This window comes from Panulirus ornatus, chromosome 8 (assembly GCF_036320965.1).
Source record: "Panulirus ornatus isolate Po-2019 chromosome 8, ASM3632096v1, whole genome shotgun sequence".
NCBI lineage: Eukaryota > Metazoa > Arthropoda > Malacostraca > Decapoda > Palinuridae > Panulirus > Panulirus ornatus.
In genome coordinates, this window is record NC_092231.1 from 35,490,882 (window position 1) to 35,510,725 (window position 19,844).

The following is a 19,844-nucleotide window of genomic DNA, read 5'->3' on the forward strand; positions in this document are numbered from 1 at the left end:
CCTGACCCTCTGACATTGCACACCACCTCGACCAAAACAACCTATATCTGCCACTCTATCATCAAACACATTCAACAAACCTTCAAAATACTCACTCCATCTCCTTCTCACATCACCACTACTTGTTATCACCTCCTCATTTGCCCCCTTCACTGATGTTCCCATTTGTTCACTTGTCTTACGCATTTTATTTACCTCCTTCCAAAACATCTTTTTATTCTCCCTGAAATTTAATGATACTATCTCACCCCAACTCTCATTTGCCTTCTTTTTCACCTCTTGCACCTTTCTCTTGACCTCCTGCCTCTTTCTTTTATACATCTCCCACTCATTTGCATTATTTCCCCTGCAAAAACCGTCCAAATGCCTCTCTCTTCTCTTTCACTAATAATTTTACTTCTTCATCCCACCACTCACTACACTTTCTAATCTGCCCACCTCCCACGCTTCTCATACCACAAGCATCTTTTGTGCAAGCCATCACTGCTTCCCTGAATACATCCCATTCTTCCCCCACTCCCCTTACGTCCTTTGTTCTCATCTTTTTCCAATCTGTACTCAGTCTCTCCTGGTACTTCTTCAAACAAGTCCCCTTCCCAAGCTCACTTACTCCCACCATTCTCTTCACCCCAACATTCTCTCTTCTTTTCTGAAAACATTTACAAATCTTCACTTTCGCCTCCACAATATAATGATCAGACATCTCTACAGTTGCAGTACTCAGCACATTAACATCCAAAAGTCTCTCTTTCGTGAGCCAGTTATTCCCTCAACTGCTACATTACTCACCTTTGCATTCAAATCTCCCATCACTAAAACTACTAACACACTCACTCAGCTGCTCCCAAAACACTTGCCTCTCATGATCTTTCTTGTCATGCCCAGGTGCATATGCACCAATAATCACCCACCTCTCTCTATTCATTTTCAGTTTTACCCATATCAATCTAGAGTTTACTTTCTTACACTCTATCACATACTCCCACCACTCCTGTTTCAGGAGTAGTGCTACTCCTTCCATAGCTCTTGTCCTCTTACTAACCCCTGACTTTACTCCCAAGATATTCCCAAACCACTCTTCCATTTTACCCTTGAGCTTCGTTTCACTCAGAGCCAAAACATCCAGGTTCCTTTCCTCAAACATACTACCTATCTCTCCTTTATTCTCATCTTGGTTACATCCACACACATTTAGACACCCCAGTCTGAGCTTTCGAGGATGAAGAGCAATCCCCGCGTGACTCCTTCATCTGTTTTCCCTTTTAGAAAGTAAAAATACAGGGAGGGAAGGATTTCTAGCCCCCCGCTCCCGTCCCCTTTAGTCGCTTTCCACGACACGTGAGGAATATATATATATATATATATATATATATATATATATATATATATATATATATATATATATATATGTATATATATATATATATATATATATATATACATATATATATATATATATATATATATATATATATATATATATATATATATATATATATATATATATATATATAAGAGTATTAGTGAAAGAGAAGAGAGAGGCATTTGGACGATTTTTGCAGGGAAAAAATGCAATTGAGTGGGAGATGTATAAAAGAAAGAGACAGGAGGTCAAGAGAAAGGTGCAAGAGGTGAAAAAAGGGCAAATGAGAGTTGGGGTGAGAGAGTATCATTAAATTTTAGGGAGAATAAAAAGATGTTCTGGAAGGAGGTAAATAAAGTGCGTAAGACAAGGGAGCAAATGGGAACTTCAGTGAAAGGCGCAAATGGGGAGGTGATAACAAGTAGTGGTGATGTGAGAAGGAGATGGAGTGAGTATTTTGAAGGTTTGTTGAATGTGTTTGATGATAGAGTGGCAGATATAGGGTGTTTTGGTCGAGGTGGTGTGCAAAGTGAGAGGGTTAGGGAAAATGATTTGGTAAACAGAGAAGAGGTAGTGAAAGCTTTGCGGAAGATGAAAGCCGGCAAGGCAGCAGGTTTGGATGGTATTGCAGTGGAATTTATAAAAAAAAGGGGGTGACTGTATTGTTGACTGGTTGGTAAGGTTACTTAATGTATGTATGACTCATGGTGAGGTGCCTAAGGATTGGCGGAATGCGTGCATAGTGCCATTGTACAAAGGCAAAGGGGATAAGAGTGAGTGCTCAAATTACAGAGGTATAAGTTTGTTGAGTATTCCTGGTAAATTATATCGGAGGGTATTGATTGAGAGGGTGAAGGCATGTACAGAGCATCAGATTGGGGAAGAGCAGTGTGGTTTCAGAGGTGGTAGAGGATGTGTGGATCAGGTGTTTGCTTTGAAGAATGTATGTGAGAAATACTTAGAAAAGCAAATGGATTTGTATGTAGCATTTATGGATCTGGAGAAGGCATATGATAGAGTTGATAGAGATGCTCTGTGGAAGGTATTAAGAATATATGATGTGGGAGGAAAGTTGTTAGAAGCAGTGAAAAGTTTTTATCGAGGATGTAAGGCATGTGTACGTGTAGGAAGAGAGGAAAGTGATTGGTTCTCAGTGAATGTAGGTTTGCGGCAGGGGTGTGTGATGTCTCCATGGTTGTTTAATTTGTTTATGGATGGGGTTGTTAGGGAGGTAAATGCAAGAGTCCTGGAAAGAGGGGCAAGTATGAAGTCTGTTGGGTATGAGAGAGCTTGGGAAGTGAGTCAGTTGTTGTTCGCTGATGATACAGCGCTGGTGGCTGATTCATGTGAGAAACTGCAGAAGCTGGTGACTGAGTTTGGTAAAGTGTGTGGAAGAAGAAAGTTAAGAGTAGATGTGAATAAGAGCAAGGTTATTAGGTACAGTAGGGTTGAGGGTCAAGTCAATTGGGAGGTGAGTTTGAATGGAGAAAAGCTGGAGGAAGTGAAGTGTTTTATTTATCTGGGAGTGGATCTGGCAGCGGATGGAACCATGGAAGCGGAAGTGGATCATAGGGTGGGGGAGGGGGCGAAAATTCTGGGGGCCTTGAAGAATGTGTGGAAGTCGAGAACATTATCTCGGAAAGCAAAAATGGGTATGTTTGAAGGAATAATGGTTCCAACAATGTTGTATGGTTGCGAGGCGTGAACTATGGATAGAGTTGTGCGCAGGAGGATGGATGTGCTGGAAATGAGATGTTTGAGGACAATGTGTGGTGTGAGGTGGTTTGATCGAGTGAGTAACGTAAGGGTAAGAGAGATGTGTGGAAATAAAAAGAGCGTGGTTGAGAGAGCAGAAGAGGGTGTTTTGAAGTGGTTTGGGCACATGGAGAGGATGAGTGAGGAAAGATTGACCAAGAGGATATATGTGTCGGAGGTGGAGGGAGCAAGGAGAAGAGGGAAACCAAATTGGAGGTGGAAAGATGGATTGAAAAAGATTTTGTGTGATCGGGGCCTGAACATGCAGGAGGGTGAAAGGAGGGCAAGGAATAGAGTGAATTGGAGCGATGTGGTATACCGGGGTTGACTTGCTGTCAGTGGATTGAATCAAGGCATGTGAAGCGTCTGGGGTAAACCATGGAAAGCTGTGTAGGTATGTATATTTGCGTGTGTGGACGTATGTATATACATGTATATGGGGGGGGGGGGGTTGGGCCATTTCTTTCGTCTGTTTCCTTGCGCTACCTCGCAAACGCGGGAGACAGCGACAAAGTATAAAAAAAAAATATATATATATATATATATATATATATATATATATATATATATATATATATATATATATATATATATATATATATATATATATATACATATACGCACATATACATATATATTCATACTTCATCCATTTTTGTCGCTACTCCGTCCCATAGGAAATAGCATCGCTATTCTCCGCTTCAGCGAGGTAGCGCCAGGAAAACAGACAAGAAAGGCCACATTCGTTCACACTCAATCTCTCCCTGTCATGTGTAATGCACCAAAATCACAGTTCCCCATCCACATCCAGGCACCACAGACCTTTCCATTATTTACCCCAGACGCTTCCTATGCCCTAGTTCAGTCCATTGACAGCACGTCGACCCCGGTATACCACATCGTTCCAATTTACTCTATTCCTTGCACGCCTCTCACCCTCCTGTATGTTCAGGCCCCGATCGCTCAAAATCTTTTTCACACCATCCTTCCACCTCCAATTTGATCTGCCACTTCCCCTCGTTCCCTCCACCTCTGACACATATATCTCCTTTGTCAATCTTTCCTAACTTACTCTCTCCATGTGACCAAACAATTTAAATACTCTCTCTTCTGCTCTCTCAACCACACATCTCTCTTACTCTTTCATTACTTGCTCGATCAAACCACCTCAGACCACATGTCCTCAGCTGCCCGTGCCGTCTCAGCTACCGTAGAAAAATATTTCTCAGTTAACTTCTCTGGAAGCCAAGCTGGGGAAGGTTTGATTTGCTAGGTCGTTTGTGGTGGCTGCAGAGTGTGAGGGAAATGTTTCGAAGCGCAGAGAGATAGCGGAGAAATTCGCGTTTGAAGTAACTTTTGCTAAGAATAGCGACTTCCCGTATGTCTCACAGGCTGTTTGCCTTGATATATGTCCACAATATCTATTCATGGATGAATACATTACTGAAGTACAGTTAAGCTGTACTGCATAGGAAAATCTAGATTCATTCAACTGTCAATTATGACGATATTGTAATATTATTTCACATGGAACTGTACCATCTTCAGGGCTTGGATTTGCAGGGGTGGTGAGGGATGGTGACCTGCTAGGTCTTTGGCAGCTAGGGAATCTTCGTTGATTGCTACTTGGCAGCGGTGATAGATGCCACAGTTTTTCTATGAGGAGGAAGTATGGAAGACAGAGAAGCGTCGTATGGTAAGGGTTTCGTGAAGGGCATAAAGGTGCGCGTCTGGAACACATGATAAGGACAGAGAAGAGAAGACCTGATGGCGTACGACGAGGTTATCACCTGGAGAACAGCACAAGTGTTCTAACTTCCTTATCTGTATAGAGAGAGCCAGGATATATCAAAGGCTAAAAAGGAGTCGAGACAGTGAGGTTTGGGCATCAACGGAGGGAGAAAGATGTGTGAAGAGGAAGAGGAGGTAGAATGTTGTAAGTTTGTGTATGGCATCACTGAATTTGTCTCCGTCACCACTAGTTTCGAGAAGGGAAGACAGAACGATGACCAGGGTTGTGCCAGTGTTGTGTGTCTGGCTGAGAGAACTGGCAGTGACTGGAAGAGTGTGGGTGAGGAGGAAGGGATGATGGTGAAGGAGGAATGAACGGCACAGCACTGGAATAGCCGTTGGATGTGATAGATGTGGATATACTGAGGAAGGGTTCTGTTGGGTTAGGTGAGGGTAGGGCATTATTCCCCTCCTGAGCATTTACTTATGGATAACTTTCTTTGAAGGTCTGACACTAGAGATGGAAGTGTGTATAGCCTCAGAGGTGACATACTTACTGGTGCTTCGGGTTAAGCAAACGTTCCAGGCATTGCCTGTCAGTACAGTTAGATCTAATATGTTAGTTAGTTCCTGTCAAGTCTTTTATGTTGGCTCAGACAGCAAGGGCAACTGAGGCCCTAATCTAGCCTGAGCAAAGTACTCATCGACCAACCCCTAAGGGTGGATGAACAGTTAAGTTGACGGTGGACCGATTGCCTCAACCAGGATTCGAACCTATGCGCCCGATACTGGGTGACTAGGGAATGCGTCACGGTCAGGAACGCTAACCGCTACACCACGGAGGTCCATACAAGATCGAATCTCATGACCATTACTTTTAGCACCTAAAAACTGAGTGTCTGACAGTTACTTCTTTATCAAAATTTTTTAGTCCTTCTTGAATGTTTTTGTTGGTTTTTCTGGGAAAATGGGAAGTCGTATTTGTCATGATGAACTGAGATGATGTCAAACACTCTCTCATATTCACTTCCCTGCAGGAGGATAACGATAACCTAGTTACTATAGACCATAAAAAACATCAGTAAGTTTATCAGAGTCTATAAGGAAGAACAGAAAGTTGTTTCGTAGCACTGACCTTAATTAAGCAAGGTGTCTGGCAAGCGAACAGTGCGAGAGAGTTTAATCCAGGGTTGTATTTTTGGTGTCTCAAGGTCGCTATTAACTCCTGAAGATGTTGTGTTGATCAATATGCCGTTTTGACTAAGATATTTTTTTTGTGACTAAGATGTTGTTTTGACTAAGATACTGCTATTGACTAAGATATTGTTTTGACTAGTATATTGTTGTTTTGACTATGATATCATTCTTTATTGAGATTGTTTTAACTACGATATTGTTTTACCAAGACACTGTTTGTACTAAAATATTGTTTTGATTAAGATACTGTTTTACCAAGATACTGTTTTTACTGATATATTGTTTTGACTAATATTTTGGTTTAATTAAGATGTTTTGACTAAGACACTGTATTAAGATATTGTTTTTGACTAAATTATTGTTTTGACTAACATAATGTCACTGGCTAAGATTTTTTGACTAAGATTTTTTTTTTTTACATAGGGTATGGTTTTGATTAAGATAATGTTTTGACTAAGTTATTGTTTTGACAAAGATCTGTTTTGACATAGATCATTTTTTTGACTAAGATATTGTTTTGACTAAGTTCTTTTGACTAAGATATTGTTTTGACTAAGACCACTCTTTTGACTACGATATTGTTTTTGACTAGGGTACTGTTAGTGACTAAAATGTTGTTTCTACTAAGATGTTTTGACTCAAATATTGTTTTAGACTAAGAAATTGTTTTTACTATGATACTGCTTTGAATAGGATATTGTACGTACTAAGATGTTGTTTTATCTAAGATATCCTTTTGACTAATAGGCTGTTTTCGTCTAAGTTATTGTTTTGACCAAAATATTGTTTTGAATAAAATGTTTTAACGAAGATACTGTTTTTTAAGATATTGTTTTTACTGAGATGCTGTTTTGACTAAGATATTGTTATGACAGATATTGTTTTGACATATTCTTTTTACCAAGATTCTGTTTTTCACTAAAATATCGTTTTTGACCAAGATACTGTTTTCTAATAAGATATTATTCTAACTAATTACTGTTTTGACTAAGGTGTTTGTATACTAAGATATTCTTTGATTAAAATATAGTTTTGACTGAGATGTTCTTTTCACTAAGACTTTGTTTCGACGAAGATGATGTTTTGACAAAGATGTCTTTTTGACAGATGATGCTTTGATGAAGATATTTTCACGAAGATGTTGTTTTGACTATGATGTTAGTTTGACTAAAAAGATAAATTGCTGTTGCTTAGCAAACCAAAAAAAAAAAAAATCCAAGATTTTGAGTAGTAAGCTAGGATTTAGGTTGGTTTTCCAAAGGTTCTAGAGTAGCTATGCCTCATGGATAAGTTGTCCAAGTGCAGCTTTCTCACAAAGCATATGAAGATTACGGGGCATAACTGTGGATGAAGAAGTGAATCAACTCAGCTTCAAACACCCTTTTTTGAGGGAGATTCCCCATGTTACATAATGTGTAATAAAGACATATACGCTACCTTATGAAGTGCCGTGTTCGAAATTGAAACCTGTTTATGAAGTGGAAGCCTTTTTGCAAACCCAGTTAATGGAATTGCTGGGTATTTTCATTAAGTCAAGCTGTGCTTGCATAAGGCAGATACAGATATCATCAACTTTCAATGCAGGATTGCAAACACCAACTGACTCACCTTTCAGCCAACCCCCAACCCTTAAAGCATATTGAAGACCTGCCATTCTGTCCAAGGCGTACACAGCTACCTCCCTCACCACCACATCCATCAACAGATCCAACATACATGGTGACATACACATTCGACACAGACCCACCTTCACTTCACTGGTAACCGCTCAACCTTCTCCCTTCCTACTCGCACACACGCCTTACTCTCTCGGTATGAACTCCTCATTGCATTCAGTAGCTTTTCTTCCACTCTATATATATATGTATATATATATATATATATATATATATATATATATATATATATATATATATATATATATATATATATATATATATATATATATATATATATATATATATACACCTTCTACAAAGCATCTCTGTCAAAGTTATCCTACGCTTTCTCCAGCTCCATAAATCCCACATACAAATCCTTCTCTTTCTCTAAGTACTTTTCATACATATTCCTTAAAGGAAACACCTGATCTACCCATTCTCTACCACTCCTGAGGCCACATCGCTCCTCACCAGTCTGATGCCCTGTGCATGCCACCATCCTCTTAATTACCAATCTCCCGTACACAAGATTACCATGCAAGTATTGTACCATTCCTCAAGCACCTCACCCTGGGCCATACAAACGTCTAGGAGCTTAGCTAACTAATCAGTAACTTGTCGATCACTACCTAATCTAATAATATAGGTTGATTCCTAATCCCCTTCACCCCCCCATATATGTGAGTGCATCTATTTTTCAAGGCATGTGTTCAACTCAACAAGTCTTTCCTCATTTATTCCCTCGTTTCCTCAAAGGACTCTAAGTCCCCTGATCATACCCATAATCGCTTCATCAACCACATCTTCATTTAAGTTCAGATTCGGTATTTCTCTTTACCTACATTAGTTTTACGAAGATATAGATTTAGATACAGTACAATCTATGCTTAGATTTAGATTAGTTGAGGTTTGTTATCTAGTCTACTTCTAATGTTGTTTCATTTTCATTTGATTCATCAACTCTTGATGCTATGTGACCAGTTATGTAGGAGCCATTACGTTACGTGTCCAGGTATATGACAAATGTGTATATGAGAGATTCTCTGCTTCGACATGCACAACATAAGCTTTCCAAACAGTGACAAGCAGTACCTTCATATTCTGGGGGGGTGGGGCTGCACTGGGGCTTATAACTTACTAGTAACTTACCACAGCACTCAGAGAAATGTATAGAGAGAAATGATTCAATAAACGTTAAGATACAGAGACGAAGCAAGTCAGTTTAATGGTAGATTCTAGGCATCATGTCAGCATTGCAATGATACACAGTTCTAGTTAACAATTTCATTGTACGCTTTCCTAACTTACAGATCAAAATGCACAAATCATTAATCTTACAGTGTATTTCACAGTCAGCAAACACATAACCAAAAAAACTCGTCAAGATTTTGTATACGTTACCAGAGATGATCATGGGTGAGATATATTGGATAACTATAATTCCATTGTATTCTTTGAGCTTCTCAAAGAGATGAATTTCTTTTTTTTTTTTTAAGGAACTGAAGGATGATGAGTTATTGTGGATGAGTTATTGAAGGATGATGAGTTATTGTGGATGAGTTATTGAAGGATGATGAGTTATTGTGGATGAGTTATTGAAGGATGATGAGTTATTGCTGTTTCGTTTTGTTACTTCTGAGACGAGATTCTAAGTTTCAATAAAGGTAGATCTTCATTTTTTCTTTATTAAGTGTGATTGGCTCTGTCTGGATCAACTTACTCCTTAGATTTCAAACTTGACTTTGTCAAGATTATGTCCGACAAGTTCCTCACAGATGGTGCATGTCTGAACACTTGTTTACTCAATGTGACACTTGTTATCCTGGCTTATATGTACCAGCTCTACCAAACATGCCAGACATCAGTTCCACAAAGCTAGTAGAAGCGCCAGGAGTTGTCTAGTGGTCCACACATGACATAATTAACACTAATTCGTTCCCATAACCATACGCCCGACATTTTACCTTTGCTGAGACTCTATGAGACGCGATAGACATGACCAACTTCTCTGCCCTGTACATCATGGTTCAGCGTTCACCTGGGCGCACATGAAGTACATTTGAGCAGTATTACCCTCCATCTAAGACAGACACTGACGCACCTGAACCCCTTATATCACCATATTCGATCCAGTTCTTTCAGCCTGCATTCCACATTCGTATTTTACTAGTGGATATCACTACACTCTGTCTTTCCAGTCAGAAATCGACGTCATTCAGACAAGTACAAAAAGAAGCAGCCAAATGGATGTATAATGAATGACTATAAGATGGTCTAAGTTCGACTGTTGAAGACGAAGTCGTGTAACCCTCGAAGTGAGTTGAAGTCTTGAGGTCTCTGAGGCTGGACGAAGATGGGACCCGGACCCAGTCTTACCAGAGGCTGGGGTCTGAAAGGGTCGGTGGCAGCGCGGAGAGACTCGGGCAGGGGCAGAAGCAGCTTTTCTCTGTGTAATTTCCGCTTCCCGACGGCGTTCCAGTGTAGCCTGTGAAACAGAAGTGACGTTAGATAATTGGACGATGAGACGCTGCTATTTTCAGCAGCCGGTGGGGAGAAAAAAAAAAAAAGCGTAATAAGCTATTCTCGCTATATAGTGAAGGTATGAGCGAACCACCACAACTGAAATAGCGCATGCGCGAAGCAACTAAGCTCCGAACATGGGTTATATATTACGTTTGTTTTACACTTCAGGAGAATAAAAATTAAAGTTAAGATCCGCACAGAACGTTAAGTATGGCAGAGGAGGCAACAACTGAGCAGTGAGGTGATACCCTGGGTACTGTGAGGTCTAGTGACCGGTGCAGCACTACAGTGACTGTCGTGTTTCCCTCGTTGGCCCAGCTTGTGGTCGCTCCTCTCTGCCTTTCTAACAAGTAGCTTACTTCAGCTCACTAAAATCATATACTCGACCCTTCCATCAATTTTTTACCGATAAGGTCTACAAATGCTTGAAGGATTTCAGATTTATTTCTTTATCTTTTTTATACCATTTCCTTCCCTTAAAAACTAATCCGTTCTTGAAGAAAGGTCGATGAATCCAAAGTTAGAATGACAAAAAAAAGCATAGATATACCATATTTTTTTCCAAATTCCGATATCTATATTCTATTTTCTATAGTGCCACAGTGTTGGCATAATTCCAAAATATACTTCTGATATTTAAAAAAGGTGAAAAAAAAAAAAAAGGCATGCATTTAAAGTTTAGTCTCCCATTGAACCGTTTTTTGAAAGCCAGGAGTTACACGAGAGAAAACTATATTAGGGTACACTATATTATGATTCTGTTGTACGCTTGTTTTCAGCAAACGAAGACACGTTTGAATTCAGTAACGATTATAATGAAATACACAAAAAGCACAAACACACACGCAAGCACATACACACACGCACACACACACACACACACACACACACACACACACACACACCTGGCAAAGAGTAGTGTAAATGTGTGTGTGCGCGTGTGTGTGTGTGTGTGTGTGTGTGTGTGTGTGTGTGTGTGTGTGCATACATGTATAGGAATGATAATATGGCATATCAACAAGATTAAGAGGAGGGGCTACACATGTGTAAAATTCTCTTTCTGTAACACACAAATAGTAATCACACACATATAATATGTGTGTGTGTGTGTGTGTGTGTGTGTGTGTGTGTGTGTGTGTGTGTGTGTGTGTGTGTATGTGTGTGTGTGTGTGTCTGTGTGTGTGTGCTTGAATTTGTTTCTTATATACATATTGTTTTTGTTTTATATTTCGTATCCCAGTTTTGTGACGCAGCCTTTTCTCTTTTCTGTAGATTCTTGATGATTCCTATATGAAGGTGAAATCTTGATTGAAATGAAATAGATAATTTTGGACAATTGGATCTGAGCACAAACCAAATGGTAGAATGATACCAACCAGCTGACCTACTTTGGAAAGTATCTACCAATCAGCTGACCTACTTTGGAAAGTATCTACCAACCAGCTGACCTACTTTGGAAAGTATCTACCAGTCAGCTGACCTACGTTGGGAAGTATCTACCAACCAGCTGACGTACACTGGGAAATATCTTCCAGCAAGCTGACGTACAGGAAGAAGTATCTACCAGACACCGACGTACATTATCATCAAACGTGAAAAAAAAGAAAAATCTTTACCTGGATCAAGATCACTCGAAAAGGGAATCAATGCCTCAATACTTCACCAAATGGAACTGGTAACCCTCCGTTAAATACAGTGGAGGAACTGTATGTTACACACATGTTTTTGTACCCACTGTACGTTCTAGGCTTGCCTCCACCTGCGCATGAGCCCTTCATCCACGCTATCACAAAACGCTTTGTCAATATTTGATTAAACAATTAAAGCCATTTAAGTCATATTAGATTAATTGAATTATACTAAATCAATTACTTCAATTTACACATTTCGGTGGTGGTGAGAGATAATACACTTCATAATGCGCTTAATATAAGTGTAAGCTTTTCACATTAACTCACTATACACAAGAAAAGGAATGCTAACAGTAGTGTTAACAACACCTTTCTGGGATGGGAGTCTTACTCAGATGACAGTTGCGTCGCTCTGCCGGGATATGCCAAAGTCACTGAGTGACTTGGCGAAGCTCATAACAGCGAGACGTTGTCAGGTTTGGCAAAAGACTCTTCAATAAAGATGTTCCTCACTCTGTATATATCTGCCTTAACATATTATAACGTTTCTTATGCTAATCAGCTGGAAAGCTAGCCTTGGGGGTGTAAGTAATTGATCAAGCACATAAGTAAGTAAAGTGGTACGTAAACTAGTCTGTAAGTAAGATAACAAGTAAGTAACTGATCAAGCAAATGATTAAGTGAGGTGGTACGTAAACTAGTCTGTATATAAGATAACAAGTAGGTATTATAAGTTTTTTTTTGCCTCAGCAACAGTGATAACCTGCTGGTGGTGACTGCCTTACCTTTCACAGGGGAGGAGCACGATGGACAGGATGAGGCCCAACACCAGTAGCAGGAAGGCGGTGAAGAGGTGGTGTATGTCGAGGGCGACAACCCTCGGTGCTGTGCAGAGGGTGGGGGGCGGTTGCCACCTGTGCCACGACCTGCTCAGCACTCCTCCGTCTCGCATCCTCATCAGCCTCAGCAACGCAGCAACAGGAGAGGAAAAGATTATACTCAGCAGATTTAAGAATTATTGAGAATCATTTCTGTAACTGAGTACACTTAGTCTTCAAGGTAACTGAGAGATTGATAAAGTTTTTAGTATTATACCTGCGCTCTCTCTCTCTCTCTCTCTCTCTCTCTCTCTCTCTCTCTCTCTCTCTCTCTCTCTCTCTCTCTCTCTCTCTCTCTTAATATATATATATATATATATATATATATATATATATATATATATATATATATATATATATATATATATATATATATATATATTTTTTTTTTTTTTTTTATTTATTTTATTATACTTTGTCGCTGTCTCCCGCGTTTGCGAGGTAGCGCAAGGAAACAGACGAAAGAAATGGCCCAACCCCCCCCCCCCATACACATGTATATACATACGTCCACACACGCAAATATGCATACCTACACAGCTTTCCATGGTTTACCCCAGACGCTTCACATGCCTTGATTCAATCCACTGACAGCACATCAACCCCGGTATACCACATCGCTCCAATTCACTCTATTCCTTGCCCTCCTTTCACCCTCCTGCATGTTCAGGCCCCGATCACACAAAATCTTTTTCACTCCATCTTTCCACCTCCAATTTGGTCTCCCTCTTCTCCTCGTTCCCTCCACCTCCGACACATATATCCTCTTGGTCAATCTTTCCTCACTCATTCTCTCCATGTGCCCAAACCACTTCAAAACACCCTCTTCTGCTCTCTCAACCACGCTCTTTTTGCTTCCACACATCTCTCTTACCCTTACGTTACTCACTCGGTCAAACCACCTCACACCACACATTGTCCTCAAACATCTCATTTCCAGCACATCCATCCTCCTGCGCACAACTCTATCCATAGCCCACGCCTCGTAACCATACAACATTGTTGGAACCACTATTCCTTCAAACATACCCATTTTTGCTTTCCGAGATAATGTTCTCGACTTCCACACATTCTTCAAGGCCCCCAGAATTTTCGCCCCCTCCCCCACCCTATGATCCACTTCCGATTCCATGGTTCCATCCGCTGCCAGATCCACTCCCAGATATTTAAAACACTTCACTTCCTCCTGTTTTTCTCCATTCAAACTCACCTCCCAATTGACTTGACCCTCAACCCTACTGTACCTAATAACCTTGCTCTTATTCACATTTACTCTTAACTTTCTTCTTCCACACACTTTACCAAACTCAGTCACCAGCTTCTGCAGTTTCTCACATGAATCAGCTACCAGCGCTGTATCTTCAGCGAACAACAACTGACTCACTTCCCAAGCTCTCTCATCCCCAACAGACTTCATACTTGCCCCTCTTTCCAAAACTCTTGCATTTACCTCCCTAACAACCCCATCCATAAACAAATTAAACAACCATGGAGACATCACACACCCCTGCCGCAAACCTACATTCACTGAGAACCAATCACTTTCCTCTCTTCCTACACGTACACATGCCTTACATCCTCGATAAAAACTTTTCACTGCTTCTAACAACTTTCCTCCCACACAATATATTCTTAATACCTTCCACAGAGCATCTCTATCAACTCTATCATATGCCTTCTCCAGATCCATAAATGCTACATACAAATCCATTTGCTTTTCTAAGTATTTCTCACATACATTCTTCAAAGCTAACACCTGATCCACACATCCTCTACCACTTCTGAAACCACACTGCTCTTCCCCAGTCTGTTGGGGATGAGAGAGCTTGGGAAGTGAGTCAGTTGTTGTTCGCTGAAGATACAGCGCTGGTAGCTGATTCATGTGAGAAACTGCAGAAGCTGGTGACTGAGTTTGGTAAAGTGTGTGGAAGAAGAAAGTTAAGAGTAAATGTGAATAAGAGCAAGGTTATTAGGTACAGTAGGGTTGAGGGTCAAGTCAATTGGGAGGTGAGTTTGAATGGAGAAAAACAGGAGGAAGTGAAGTGTTTTAAATATCTGGGAGTGGATCTGGCAGCGGATGGAACCATGGAATCGGAAGTGGATCATAGGGTGGGGGAGGGGGCGAAAATTCTGGGGGCCTTGAAGAATGTGTGGAAGTCGAGAACATTATCTCGGAAAGCAAAAATGGGTATGTTTGAAGGAATAGTGGTTCCAACAATGTTGTATGGTTGCGAGGCGTGGGCTATGGATAGAGTTGTGCGCAGGAGGATGGATGTGCTGGAAATGAGATGTTTGAGGACAATGTGTGGTGTGAGGTGGTTTGATCGAGTGAGTAACGTAAGGGTAAGAGAGATGTGTGGAAATAAAAAGAGCGTGGTTGAGAGAGCAGAAGAGGGTGTTTTGAAGTGGTTTGGGCACATGGAGAGGATGAGTGAGGAAAGATTGACCAAGAGGATATATGTGTCGGAGGTGGAGGGAACGAGGAGAAGAGGGAGACCAAATTGGAGGTGGAAAGATGGAGTGAAAAAGATTTTGTGTGATCGGGGCCTGAACATGCAGGAGGGTGAAAGGAGGGCAAGGAATAGAGTGAACTGGAGCGATGTGGTATACCGGGGTTGACGTGCTGTCAGTGGATTGAATCAAGGCATGTGAAGCGTCTGGGGTAAACCATGGAAAGCTGTGTAGGTATGTATATTTGCGTGCGTGGACGTATGTATATACATGTGTATGGTGGGGGTTGGGCCATTTCTTTTGTCTGTTTCCTTGCGCTACCTCGCAAACGCGGGAGACAGCGACAAAGTATAAAAAAAAAAAAATATATATATATATATATATATATATATATATATATATATATATATTGCTTATGAACGCGCACATTCATAGAAAACATAACCCTCCAACAGCCAGGGTTTGAACCCAGGACCTTATACGTGGTAGGTGTGAGACTACGGCTAGGCTATGATCACCCGTAATAGGGAAATTATTATTCCATCACTAAGTCATCGAATGCCCTTCGTCTCATATACACGAACAACCGCATCTAGACCGGTCAAATCCTATCAGGCTCACATAACCAGTAGATAGCATTTTACAGAACCTACCTGTACAAACGCGGAGATATATGAACACGAATATAGTGCATGTGAACGCACACTTTCATAGAATGCAAAATATCTTCCAACAGCCAGAGCTCGAACCCAGGACCTTATGCTAAACCTAATACCCATGCTTATATTCACATTTATTCTCAACTCTCTCCTTACACACACTCTTCCAATTTCAGTCACTAACTTTTGCAGTTTCTCACTCGAATCTGCAACTAGTGCTGCTTCATCAACAAACAAAGAATTGACACTTCCAAGGCCATCTCATCCCCCCACAGACTGCATACTCGCCCCTCCCTCGAAGAATGTCGCATTTACCTCCGTCATTTCCCCATTCTTGAACAAATTGAACAGCCATGGTGGCATCACACAACCCTGCCTCAGACATTCCTTCACTTGTAGCCGTTCACTCTGCTCTCTTCATGCTCTTACATGTGTCATACACCCTTGATAGATACTTCTCACTGCTTCTAGTAGGTTTCCTTCCACACCATATAGTCTGTATCAACCCTATCATCTGCTTCCTCCTAGATCCATAGATGCCTCATACAAATCCATCTATTTTTCTAAGTATTTTTCACACACAATTTTTAACGTGAATACCTGATCCACACATCCTTTAACACTCCTGAAACTACACTATTCTTCCCCATTCTGATGCTCTGTACATGCATTTACCTTCTCAATCAATACTCTACCACACAACTCACCAGATATATTCAACAAACTTATTCCTCTCTCAGTTTGAACAATCTCCTTTATCACCCTGTCTTCATATAATCGCACTATATTTGCATTCCACCAATCCTTAGATACATTGCCATGATCCATATATACATTAGAAATTGTTACCGACCAATTAAAACACAGCCAACCCCTTTCTCAATAAAGTCAGATGCAATACCATCCACTTTTGCCGCCTTGCCACATTTCATCTTGTGCCAGACTTTCACCACCTCCTATCTTTTCACCAAATCACTCTCCATGGTTCTTTTGCTTCGCATGACACCCTGAATCAATCACCTTCCACCTGCTACTCTGTCATCAAACATATTCGACAGTCCTTCAAAATACTTACTTCATCTCTTCATTACTTCATCACTATCTGTTACCACTTCCCCCTGTGACCCCTTCACCGATCCTCCTATATGTCCTGCTTGCAAAGTTTGTTCTGTCTTACAGTCAAAAACATTCTGCTGTTATTCAAATATCCCAAATGGCGGCCACCACAGTAGAAGGTAAATCTTCACTTGATTCTGAAGGAACTGAAATTACTTGGGAAGCATTCGCCAGGGTGCTATATACTGTATGCCAGTCTCTGGCTGCGATGTCACTCACTGTAAGTCCAAAAAGCTTTCTTAAATGCCTTACTCCCGAGACCTCGGGTTACTTACTCTCTGCTGAAGGCGTCACAGGGAAATTACTCGCTCTGTAAAATAACCTCCTGAGGGCATTACACACTGAGTCAAAAAAAATTCCAGAGGCATTATTTTCTTTAGCCAAGTCCTTCCTCGGGCATTACCTACTGAGTCAAAGACCTTCCTGAGGCATTACACACTAAGGCAAAGACTTTCCTTAGGCATTTCTTACTGAGTCAAAAAAACTACCTTGGGCATTATTCAGTGTGTCAAAGACTGACCTGGCACAAATAGTAATTGAGTCAAAGACCTTCCTAAGGTATTACTTGCTGTGTCCAAGATTTTTCCAAATGACTACTTATTGCGTCATAGACCTTCTTGAGGAATAACTCACTGTGTATCGAAGACCTTCCTGTAGGGTGAGTCGGGGGCGAGGGCGAAGCCAGTCTGTGTGGAGAAGTACATGGTCTTCACCAGGATCACCCGACACTGTCTGCCGAACAACACCCTGAACTCGTTTCCTTCCATCATGTATATATACCTCTCGTTCACCACCTGTATAGGGAGTAGTGGAAGGGTAGACAGATTACCTTACGCTCGTCGGACAACTGTTGCTACAAGTAAACAAATGACGTTACTCATTGAACGCTTGCACTTGATCATACATGGTCCACTGAAGGAACATAAGGTGACTGCAGACACAGTTCATGTGGGGCATTGAGCATTTTCAAAGCAGAATTCAAGGATGAATTCCGTTAAGCACCCGTATTCGAAGAGGAATTACTGATCTTGCAGGACACATCGAGATATAAGTTCCCGTAGGAGAGGTATATGTACCAACATACCCTTGAGTACAACACAAAGGAGCCGACACTTTCTGCAGCGGTTATAATTCTTACCTGTAGTAGCCTGGAAATGATAGTGGTTGACTATACAGTTGCGCTCGGGAACAGTCGACCATTTTGTGTTCAAGATGAAACCTAACCTCATTGAGGAGGTGCACAAGGAAAAAGTGAAGAACTCCATAATCAGAGGATGATATAAGAAAGAAAACGAACATAAGCTGAATAACCTTTACAGAAATACAGACTACGGGGAGGATGGATTGAAGAGCTGAAGGAAAAAATCGTGTTTAAACAGATTTTGTGAAATACATGTAGAATGAACGGGTTGGTAGGTGCATACCTTGTGGACGAGTACGAAGGTCAGTTCAACCGAAGAAAGCCAGGCTCAGCAGATGTTAATAACCAAAAGAGACTAGGCAGACTACAGTAGAAATGTGTAAGGTATAACAGCAAGAAAGATATTAGGGGGAAGAAATGATTAAAAGAAAATATGAAAAGAGGAACACATCAGAAAGGATCGCCCAACACTGCTCCATGAAATTATCAGGAGCAAGCTATTACCAAAAGACGAGATAAGTAAATCAAATGATTTATGATGATGATTAACTGACAAACATGAAGGTATACGTGGACAATCAAATACGAAGTTTAGATGTGCATTTGTATGCCATTAAGGATTCACAGTTCTTGTGACTGCTGGACTGGAATGGGTTTCAGATCTTGGAATTCATCGTTATCAGGGGAGAGGGCGTGCCGGGGCTTATAATGAGCCATAGACCAGATGAAATCTTGACAAATGGAAAGAGAAAATGTAAAGGACACAGACCGTAAGAGAAGTATTCCAGTATCTTACTTTACGAGGATTGTGTATGTATAGGGTGGAAGACAGGAACTGTGATACAGTCTTTAAAGAAAAGTGAACGTGGAGGTCTCCTGAACTATGGATCTGTCTCTGATTGGTATGCAAATTGCTAGAAGATATAAACAGAAAATGAAGAAAGGGGCTACTCTGTCAAAAGAATTAAATCATCGAGAGTTGACATGGACTCACTGGAAAGACCTCATGAGTGACATTAACTGGATGCCTATCATAGGGCAAGAAACATCTTTGAAACTGGAGATGAGTTGGCTAACTGTGTTTTATGGAACTGCCAAAAGGTAAAGCCTTTGACACGACCCTTACAAAGCCTTTGACACGACCCTTACAACAGGATGATAGATTTCTAAACTGATATTTGGTGTTGGCTATTTAAATGGATTGAAATCATACTTTACAGAGGGTTGTCAAAAAAACACATGTCAAAAATATTTCCTAAAACTCAGCGAAAGTAGCGAAAGAGCCATTGTTATTTCTAAGACATATAATTGACTCACAGTGAGAGTGGGAACGATACCTCAATGTATCTTCAGTGACGCTAAACTGATAAGTGATAGATTAGGAGCAGGATAAAAGGTTGTAGCGAACGCTGAAAGCAAGAACCAAGAATTTATTCAAAGTCGACATTTACCTTTATGATGCCATGAAAGTCTACATTTACCTTACTGATGCCATAGAAGTCGACATTTACCTAAATGAGGCCAAGTAAATCAGCCTTACCTTAATGATGACGTTTATCGTCCACTTTACCTTATTAATGCCATCCTGGCTGTTCGCGACCACGCTGGAAGGATCCGGGGCGACCAGTTTCTCCCAGACTTCCTTGAAGATCGAGTGTTCAGCGTTCTGTAAGAGTCAGTACGACGGTTTGGGTGAATGATGCCAGGGAAAGGTAGAAATGTGAGACAGGAAGACAGA

At 40.8% G+C, this 19,844-nt stretch overlaps 1 protein-coding gene across 1 annotated transcript in view; it reads right to left on the bottom strand.

Moving 5' to 3' along the window:
• Positions 1 to 9,010: 9,010 nt before the first annotated feature.
• The window catches only part of LOC139749710 (glutamate receptor ionotropic, kainate 3-like), a 190,658-nt gene continuing 179,824 nt past the window's right edge, over positions 9,011 to 19,844 (bottom strand). The window contains exons 9-12 of the mRNA XM_071663864.1: positions 19,677 to 19,772; positions 17,599 to 17,759; positions 12,647 to 12,823; positions 9,011 to 10,192 (exon numbers count right to left, since the gene is read on the bottom strand). Of these exons, the coding sequence (XP_071519965.1) occupies positions 9,982 to 10,192; positions 12,647 to 12,823; positions 17,599 to 17,759; positions 19,677 to 19,772 (645 nt within the window). The 3' untranslated portion in view covers positions 9,011 to 9,981. The remainder of the gene's footprint in view (positions 10,193 to 12,646; positions 12,824 to 17,598; positions 17,760 to 19,676; positions 19,773 to 19,844) is intronic.